This window comes from Dermacentor silvarum, chromosome 6, assembly GCF_013339745.2.
Source record: "Dermacentor silvarum isolate Dsil-2018 chromosome 6, BIME_Dsil_1.4, whole genome shotgun sequence".
NCBI lineage: Eukaryota > Metazoa > Arthropoda > Arachnida > Ixodida > Ixodidae > Dermacentor > Dermacentor silvarum.
In genome coordinates this window covers 903260-913738 of record NC_051159.1, presented here as the reverse complement: position 1 = coordinate 913738, position 10479 = coordinate 903260, and the positions used below count along the sequence as shown (strand labels likewise).

General features: G+C 49.3%; 1 protein-coding gene across 1 annotated transcript in view; it reads right to left on the bottom strand.

The window, feature by feature from the left end:
- Positions 1-10479, bottom strand: part of LOC119455788 (Down syndrome cell adhesion molecule-like protein 1 homolog) — an 80050-nt gene that overhangs the window by 7523 nt on the left and 62048 nt on the right. Inside the window, exons 8-9 of the mRNA XM_049668623.1 lie at positions 7075-7350; positions 5814-6060 (exon numbers count right to left, since the gene is read on the bottom strand). Of these exons, the coding sequence (XP_049524580.1) occupies positions 5814-6060; positions 7075-7350 (523 nt within the window). The remainder of the gene's footprint in view (positions 1-5813; positions 6061-7074; positions 7351-10479) is intronic.

Below are 10479 nucleotides of genomic sequence, written 5' to 3'. Positions count from 1 at the left end.
TGGACGCGTGCACATGCTTCCCTGACTTTTGAATATGTGGCTGTAGCGCCTTGTTTCTTGTGTTGCTGAAGATTCTGCTCCCATGTAGTAAAAAAAATGTGGTTGATCCCTCTTATATAGGAATCGGTATAGAACACGAAAGTGAAACGTGTCTTCACAGAAGTAGTGTAATGTTTATTGCACATTGATATATAATCTCTATTGGTGTTTTGTGGCTAAAGCGCCCTTAGGCGTTGATGCACCCACGCTGACGCCTGGTGGCACGTCTCCTCCATCACGACTACCAACGTCGATGACCATGAGCAACCGTCGTGCATATGGAAGCTGCACTACGCTGCACACGCTAGCACAACGCGAAAGACGAAGCACGTAACTGACACACTAATACAACGCGCAAGACAAAGCACGTAACTGAATCGTCACCGAGTCAAATCAGCGCGTACAGCGCGTCGTAATTGCAGCCTCCGCGATCAACTTCAGAAACATTTTCAGAGCTAATTGCGGAGGCCACGCTCCGCTGTGCTGAGTACGGTGAACGCCGCCACCTAGGTGGCGTTGGTAGTGCTTCTTGATGCCAGCGTCCCTTCGAATGCTGGCATCGAGGCGTCGTAGTGCTGAGACCACCGAAGCGTTCACTGTCGGTGCGCGTTAGTGTCATAATGCAGTACTTCTCTTTTCTGCTCGTAGGCGGCGGCACCGCCCCGAGCAAGAGCGCGGGTACACGGAGGAGTGTTAGATATATAAGGCGCGTCTGTGTAGCTCTCTGCAAATGCGTTTGTGGCGCAATGGGTTAAACGCTCGGCGATCTATCGTCGTGGACCGAGAGGTCATGGGTTCGATTTCCAAATTTTGCATGTTTGTGGAACTTTTTCTTCTGGTTTCTTTCTTTGTATTATGTTCGTGTACATTGTAAGAACGTCATTCCGTATTTCCGTATGACGTATTTCCGTGACGGAAATACGTCAGTGAAGTCTTGGTGGACCCCGGCATAAAACACTTTTCGTGTTAAAAAAAATGTGGGTGTATAGCCTTGTGGCTATGACGCTCGCCTTCGGACCGTGTGTACCTGGGTTCGATTCCTGCCTCACCAAGAAAGCTTATTTTGTTTTATTTCTTTATTTATATCGCTCTCTGGCTGTCTCTCTTTCTTTCTCTCTCTGCACCTCCTTTCCTCATTTAACACTCTCTCCACTGCGCTCGAACCCCATCGCTCCGTAGCGATCAACATAGCCCTTAAACAGCTCCGCTGTTAAAAATACAGATAGTGACGAAGGCTTACAGTCGATAATATACTTGGACAATCTAGGAAGCATCATATCTTGACCCAAGGAAACAGCTTTTGTCTTTGACATACTTTGACTGCAAGCCTTCGTTACTATCCGTATTTAAATGCACATTTTCTTCGTGTGTTCATTTCTTTCACTTCCTTTCTTCTACAACTTGAGCCGCACAGTAACATTGCCATTTGCTTTGTTTATATTTATTAAGAGCCCATTTTCGTAGTTTATACTCTGTGGTCTGAGCAGCCCTGCTGAAGACGTGTGACAAATGACTGTACATAATAAATAGTTAGCAACACGCGTTTGGTGGCGTCGTCTTAGAGTGCATCGGCATATTTTGAAACTCTGGCTAATATTAGCTTGGACACCCCGTATAAAAGGTGAATAAAGGAGCATGATTTTGCAGAAAAATAGCACATGCGCAGCTGGTTCGAACACACATTGTACAGTAAAGGTGCAGGCAAAATTGGCTAGGAATCCCACTACTAAAGGCCATACAAGAAATTAAGAAGACATATTTGAATCGTATATTAATTGCCACTGAGGGCGCAAGCTGCTTCACTTAGCCCTTAAAGGGAAGCTGAAGAGGTTTTAGAATTGGAAGATTTACAGGGGTTTGGAAGACTGGCACAGTATAATTCAGCTCCTGCAGTTATTTTCTCAAGTTTGCGTTTAGCAGCACCGAAATCGTGGTTAAAATTTTCGTTGACGCTCCACCCCCTTCACGGGCCGAGCGAAGCGGCGAAAGACCGGGTGCAATGATGACGTCAATGCAGGGGTCACGTGAGCGCTCTATTCAAATCATGCTCCTCGCCCGTAACTAACATGACGTCACGATGGTCTTTGCCATCAGAGCCCGTTAAACGACCCGCAGTGTTTCCCGCAGACGCTGCGGCTTGTTGTTGCTAAATTAAAGCAACTAGCGGTGGCTTCTGGCCTGTTAAACTATGATTTTCGTATTCAAGGGGTGAAAAACTATGCAAATTCCTTGAAAGGTCACTTTTATTGCGATAGCAATTATATGGACACTCAAAAGCAGATTTCTGCCGTCGGCGTCGCCGTCGCCGTGAGGTTCCGTATGACGTCAATGGAGATGAAATCGTCGCCGCGGATAAGTGGTTCTTGAGGGAAAGGGAAAGGTTGGCGCTATCTTCTGCAGCCCTTGAGGGAGCACGGCTCAGCGCGCGCCGAACGCTGTATGTGCGAGTGAAAGGGTGCGAGGGGCGCGCGCTTTCACGAGGAGTGAACGCACGGCGGAGAACAAACGCGCGTTCTGCGCCGTGCTCCCTTAAGGGCTGCAGAAGTAGGCGTCTCTTTCCTCCTTTACAATCACCATATATGTAGAGCAAACGCGCCTTCTTCCGACGCGCGAGAGGCCGTGGGGGAGGGGGAGGGAAGGGAGGCGACGTTTAGCTGCGGCACCAAGTGCCTATTTATATCAGAGGCTCCGGCAACAGTCATCAACGCCGCACGCATTTTGAGCGAACGCGGGCAAAACGCCGACGGCGTCGACAACAGTTCTGCGTGTTGCCGGTGCTGTTGCATGTCCAAGTTTATACAGCTGATAAAGCTAATATCATTACTCTGTATAGCTCTCTACAAATTTGCTATCGCAATTGATGCTTCGCCTTTTAGGTGAAACTGCGACAACTTTTTTCAAGTGCTTAAGCTACCCTTAAGACAGCTGTGGTTCGTGTTTATCAAGTTGCTCGGAAAACGTGATGTCGCATGCGAGCTGCTAGATGCTTACTTTATGCGTCGGGATGAAGGAACACCGCCCAAGCACTCCGTACAGATGGTTAACCAGCGAAGCTGAAACGTGCGGCCCCGTTGTTTAGCAGTGGGTTAATCCCCACGCTGCATTGAAGTGTTTCTCAATTATTGGTTCCATGCTTCTGTTTCTAGTGGAACGCAAGCGCCAATGGCGGGCGGATGCTGCTAACCACGACGCCGAGCCAACTCGACATATCGAACGCATGCGACAACTGCGAGCCGAGGAGATGGCGTAGCGGGCAGAGCAGCTTCAACGTGGCAATGGGGGGAACGCGTTCGCTAGCGTCATTAACGGCGCTGCCAATGGCGCGCGCGCTTGGATGCGACGTAGAAAAGGACGTAACTGACTGCGCAGCCAGTGGAGACGTTTAGCGAAACATAGGACGAACGGCTTTTCGTTTCGCCTAGCCATATACAGGGCCGCGATTTTGTAGCGAGGCATTCTGATTTATACCCCTGACACACGGGCACTCTAAAGTCCTTTAGGTAAGGGGACATCTATCGGAAAGGCATTCGAGCACAGTGACACACGACAAAGTAGTATCTCCCTCCCGCCAAAGTTCCTTTGCGAGAAAGAAGATCGGGCATCTACTTTTCAAGCGTAAAGGTGTACACTCTCGCATACAGCGTGCACAACTCATCTTGGGCCGCGATTTTGTAGCGATGCCTTACGACTTATTCTACACTAGTCTTATCATCCACCGCTCACGGCCGGCTGATCCCGTTGATAACGCGAGCGGACCGTCGCTGTGACCACTTACAAAGCGCGATAAGCGCGAAAAAGCATTATTACTTTAAAGGCATCGCTACAAAATACCAGCCCAGCTTTCGCTGTAAAAGATGTACTTATAGATCGCAACTTTGTGACAATAATCACATTTTCAGACGTCATTCATTGACTCGTTATCTGTACTCCAAAGATGTTAGGCAGAAATGTTCTTGCTACTGCTGCATAATTATTTGTTTCCAAGCAATGCAGCTTCGCCGCGCGAAGCTGCCTGAAGAACAGAAATACCCAGTGTCATTTGACATCCGATCGTCCATTCTATACGAATGCTTAAGTAAACGTGTTATTTTCCACCTGTAGAACAAAACAGCGGTGTCATGCAAACTAGTTCCCGTTGGACCGTGCACTAATTATCACGCCGGCAAGCGGTCGTAGCGCGTTTCAAAACGATTTCAGGCCATAACATTACATGCACGCGTGAAACAGCTTATTTAATAACGCTGCTTGACTGTAAACCCTCAAAAATATTACCTGCTTAACTATGAGCGCGTAATTATGCCTTTGCATGGTATTTTTTTCACATAAAGTCCCTGTGCTGCCTGCAAATCGCTCATACACATGCGCGCCGGCAAAACGTCTCTCGGAGTGCACATTGTTACGACTTGCATTTAGCAAAGTTGTGCCCGGCGGCTGTTTTCGACAAAGAATGCTGCACCAACAGACCTGCAGGGGTGAAATGCCATACGTGCAATTCGATGCCTTGCAAGGCCGTTGAGCTGGCGGCTAGACCAGCGTCACCTGAGACTAATAGACATGCCATTATGTTTCGTACCTTCGGCTGTCTGACAGTTCAGAGCTGATGGGCGAGACGAATTCTGAGTCATCGGTCTCGTGCGTCGTTAAACGACATCGTCGCTCTTTTCCGTCACGGTATGGACTGTGACAGTCAAACAAAAGAGCTCACTTGAGAGGAGGATAACGTCGCCCTTCGTGGAAACACTATTTAGCGTGAAGGCCCGTCCCTCTGTCAACCTGATCTTCATGAAAGCCCCATCATTCTTGCAAGGGACCAACGGCAAGACTTTCCGTGGGAACGGATCAAATGTAGTTTAGAAGAACTTGTCGTTGGGCAAGTTGGTACATATTAGCGAACATTGTTTAACTGCGCGAAAAGACGGACCACCGAAACAGCATGGGACAAGCACGGGCGCAGTCCTTGGACAAGGACGGGCGCAGTGCAGCAGTGCACAAGGACTGCGCCCGTCCTTGTCCCATGCTGTCTCTGTGGTCCGTTTCTTCGTGCAGTTAAACAATGTTCGCGAACGAATCAAAGTTGAGGTTCTCAAGTCGCCAAGCGGTTGCCCGTATGTGGGGGCGGTTGCGCAACCTTGGAGGCGTAATCCGGCGGAACGGTGCATTGTCAGGGGCGGGATTTTGCGAACATTTCGGCGATTGTGATTGGACGAGAACACCAACAGTGAATTCCCCTACGAGAAAAACAGGGAAAAGGAAGGGCTGATAAAAGCAGACCTTAATTCATTGCTGTGAGAGTGCTCGTTCGTGCTCATACATGGAATCTATCAAAATGTAAATGCTGTAAATAAACCCCTTTTTGCTCCTCTTGGATGTCGCGCCGGACCTCTTCATCACATGGCACCATGGCACCACACCAACTACGTAAACTCGTAATGACCGCTCGGGCACGAGTCGCAACCACTGGTGGTGGATAGCGGTGGGATGGAACCCGACATCAACACCAAACCAAACAACATGCATGGGGAATGGCGGACGCCCATAGCAGACGCCGATGTTGTCTCCACCCTGTAAGGAGTGGCGGGCTAGGATGACATCGGGACACTCTACTCCGCTCGAAGTGAAGTCGCCCGCTCCTACCGCTCGGCAGTAAACCCGCTCAGCAATAATACTCTACTTATATCTATTCAAAGGGCGTTCCGCTCTCCTAACGAATGCTGATGTTAGGTTCACTGCATTTTGCTTCTGCTGCGTAGAAACGAAGAGCGGGTGTACTATACCTTGCGGCGCTGGTCAGCTGTTCCCGGCTTCTCCTGGCGGCCTCTTTGTTCTTCTTCTGTGGTAGCACGGGCGGCACCGAGGAACTGCCTCCGCCACCACTGGCTCGCCGGTGAGCGTCCCCTCCCCCACCGCTGGCTGCAGTCGCCCGCTCAGGACGGCCATCAGCGGCGCGCTCGTTGCCTCCGGACGTCGAGATGGTAGTCGTCGTGGTGGCTGTCGCCAGGTCGCTACTGCGGGACTCTGCGGCTGCGAAATGAACAAGGCTCGCGTCACTGAGCATTGAAGTGCTCGAAAATAAATTCTTCTCGAAAACATTGAAAGGACTCAATTACACTTAACGGTGCCCGAGAAGAAAGAGGTTCCTATATGGCACAAATTGCTGAGTTATTCCGCTTGTTGAGCTATGCATCGTTATTAGGGCGTCTGACGTCGGTATACGGACACACACACACACACACAGACACACACACACACCCTGGGCAGGGATGGCATGAACGTTTTTCATACGTCCGTGTGTCGTTCTTGTAGCTTACTATAATAAAAACATGAGGAGCGAAGTTCACCTCTCCCCTTTTAAAGTTACACTGCGCAGATATTGCAGACATTTCGTAATATACACAATACCCTACAGTTCACTGTCATATTATCCACACAAAAGGCCAACGTTTCTGGCAAAACATGTAGCAAAATACTTTCTCATAGGAGCAACATTATCTTCATTACCACGCATTGTTGCAAGCTCTCAAATATCTTGCGAAAAACATACACGCGCAGTGGTGTACCTGCAGGTACACCACTGCGCGTGGGAACATGTGCATGCACATGTGCCCACATGCACTCAAATAAATGTCATTGAGCTGAGTAAGTTACATTATTCTACAAAAAAAAAGCATGACAGCCGACTTGCATGGTTTTGTTGGAGGTCTCCTAAGCAATTCATATACACACTTCCAAATTTCTTCTCTTATTATGCTCATATAAGCATGTTGAGATATTCCTTGACATACCGAAAGAGAGCAATACCGCAAGTAATGCCATGGATTTTATGTCCCTGTCTTTATTTAAGTCACTTCCTATTCAGTCGTAATGAAAACTATTAGATTTTAGTTCTCCTTTGTGGACAGGGTAAGAAATAAATGCGTCCTAATGGCTTTTATTCTTTATTATGTGCTGGGTAATCGATTCAAGGTGGCTTCGCAATCCTGCTTCTCAAGCACGTCACACACACGCACAAAATAACGGACATCGGCATGCACTCACGCTTTGGCTGCGACTGTTGCTGCTGGGACGACGACGTCCGCGGCCGACTGGACGACGTCACCGGTTTTCGTTTGTTCTTGGCACCCGAGCGTGCAGAGGCTGCGGCCGTGGACGCGGCGCGTCCATTTCGCCGTCGCTTGTAGAGCACCAGGCAGATGACGGCGATGAGACCGGCGAGCAGCACGACTCCGGAGGACGCCATGGAAACCAGCGTGGTGGTGTCTTCTAGGAAGGCAGCCACCGCTGACTTGCCGCTGCCTTTGTCTGCGACACCAGCTGCCCATCGGGATGGGCGCCGGGATGAAAGGGAAATCACTCCCTGTCTTTACCGACAACGACGCAAAATTTGAGGAAACCATCATGAGAAGCATTAACGTAGTGCGCCACCTGCTCGCGGTTCAAAACGGGTTTCCCTTCTGCAGCAACGACACCGTCACATATATGGCGTTTCTTCGCATGATAACAGTCACATTACAGCATATAAAGAAACGAAGGTCTGTCGCCAGCTTTGTTCTCGTGGCAATGCGCATGAATGTGCCTTTATTGGAGCCTTTTGGTGCTTTAAATACAACACTAAGATCAATATGTTACTCGAGGCTAAAAAGGAAAAAGCGGGTTCGCATTGTACCTAGGTTTCCAATGTTTCCGCTAAGTGCCTTAAGGTACTGCAGTCAGTGAAGAAAACATTTACGATAAGTCCTGCAGGACACCAGCTGGGTCCGCATTGCGTAGGGGTATTTTTCGACGCTTTCTTTTTGTTTGATATCATTCCTGGCATCACTTGGCAGATCACCGTGGTAACGAGGGCTGGAATTGCAAGAAGGTAACTTGAAAAGAATAGCAGTTTTCTTTGAAGCTGAAGAATTCAAAGCCAGGGCGATGTTAAGCGTTATGCTCAAGTACCTCGCCCGGTGATTTAGCAATACCGAGAGGTGGCACGGGGCGACGCATCTCTCGCGAAAGCTGCTGCTACGCAGTGCCTCATTCATCAGATACCAGTCTTGTCACAACGCTCGCGCTAAGAAGGGTGCCAGCAGCGGAGTTACAGGAAATGCACCTCGACAATGTAGCAGATGAGACCGAAGGCAAAACAACGTATTTTGTCAGCGCCCAGTGAAAGCATTCGATAAATTGAGCTCGACTGTTACAGTCTGTTCCCCTCGGGCCACCCATTTTTGGTAAGAACGCAGCTGCACAGTATAGGAACGCTATTTTGTGTGCGCGCCACGCTCCTGCCCATACACCTGAGACACTGGAGGAGTGGCTGGCGGACTCCTTCCCCGACTACGTACAAGCCATGATCGAGTTGATCACGACGCTCGGCTTGGCAGACAACTAGAACAAAGCGGGCAAACTCGGACCGTGGTTCTTGAATAAAGTTATGCTCTCTCTCTCATGCCAACAACGGAAGCCAGAACGCTGCCCCAGCTGGCTCCCTTAGAGCCGACTGAGTGGATAGTGACGGTGCGATCACTTGGTTTCGCTGCTTTTCAAGCCACTGTTGCCCATTCCTTGCTTCTTGATAAACATCAGGTGATAAATAAAGATTCCAAGCGTTCTTTAGATGGATTGAGAGCCATTTTTCGCAGCGCCGCAGCGTGCTGTGCTGAATGACACTATTTCAGATTACCTGGAGGCATCGTCAGGAGCCCCGCAATGGCCTGTTCTTGGGCGTCTCTTATTTCTTATTTACAATAATAAGATATAGCCATTAAATGCCTAATCCTGGCGAGGAATGAGCATAGTGAAATAAAGAGTAATGAGCATAGTTAAATAACAAGAGCCACCGCGTTTACTTTCATTGTGATCAAGGGTTCCGTACGGGACTCCAAACGTCAAGTTTTATTTTCCAATACATGTATTTCTATTGGCTAGTGTTCGTTTTATTTTACAATAGCCATTAGCTCTAACACGCGACTTTGGCGGATGACTGCATTATATATAGAAAAATAAATATTTAACTTCATGTCATTCAACTCCAGACATATATAAAACGAAGTCGTATATGGTGTTCCAAATGGAAATTTGACTTGAATATAGATGAGTGTGCCCGTGTACTTTTGACTAAAAAGATGAAAATAAATTACATGTTACAATATACATATTGTCACACACCCCGTGAACGAGGCGCCCACGCCGGGCCAAATTCTAAAGCCGACTTTTCAGCTTCCGGAAAGAACCCCACGAAAGCACGGATAATTAATAAGAGGCCTTCTGGTGCGCCAGCGAAGTCGGATGCGGTCCAATGACCGAGTCATAGCATATAGTTGTCAAAACACCAGAAAATATATTCTTCAAACAAGGCAGAGTTACATACACACATGTACGCTTCCGCTAGGCACGTCAGAATACAGTTCAGATGGGTATTAAGAAAACTCTGTAAAAAATTAACAACAAGCACTAAGAGTTCAGCACGTACAGAACAGAATGAATAAGAACACAAAGTGTCCACTCTTATCAACCCGTGCTAGTCTTGAGCCGGATGATCTCGGCGTAGCTCGAGGCAAATCTCCGAAGAAGGATCTTCTTCCGGAAATGCAGACGCTCGAGCAACTCGTCGGTTAACTTGCCGGGGAATCCCCTTCCCCCGCAGACGGTCTGTCTACACATCAAATCTCTTCACCGGCGCGGTCTGATCCCCGTACTGATTCCCGCACGGCGCTTTTATCGCCTTCACCTGCGTTTCTTGAACTTTCTGACAGAGTCGGGCTCCAATAGCATGAACAAAGCCTGGGAATCTTCGAGACATTTCTCGCGTTTTCGGCCGCGGCTGCCGAAGAGTCTTCGAGGAGGGTGGTGACTCATCTTTGATGGGTGGTGACTCATCATTGATGGGTTTGGCAGCACCACAGCTATGGCGACAAACGCTAACCTACGACGCTTGTTTGTTACGCAGATGCTCCTGCTGTCTTACCTTCTGCGTCACAGTCAGGAAATGCTTGATGTCACCGATGGAACCGCCGGCCCCACGTCCTGGGACCCCACCGCCGAAGTACTCTTCGCCGGCTGGCCATGCCGTCCACCGTTTAGCACGATGCACTCAGCCCTACTGGGTTCCTGCCCAGTGTCGCCGGCGCGGGAGCCAAGCGATGGGTGTGCCGTCGACGTTCCAAGTAACTACATACCCCCTGCCCAGTCGACCATTCCTGCTGCACCACCGCCTGTACAGCCGGGTCACACGAGCACCCTCGGGACATCAAAACAATCGCAATGCACGGCTGCTCTAAACCTACCTCCGTCCTGGACCGCGCATGCCCGTGTGGTACCGGCCACATCTAATCGGGAGACATCTTCGCCCTCTCCACGCCTCTACCTTATAAGGCCGTTCGGATCCCGCGCGGCTTTCATGGGTTTGGCAGCACCACAGGTATGGCGACAAACGCTAACCTACGACGCTTCAAAATC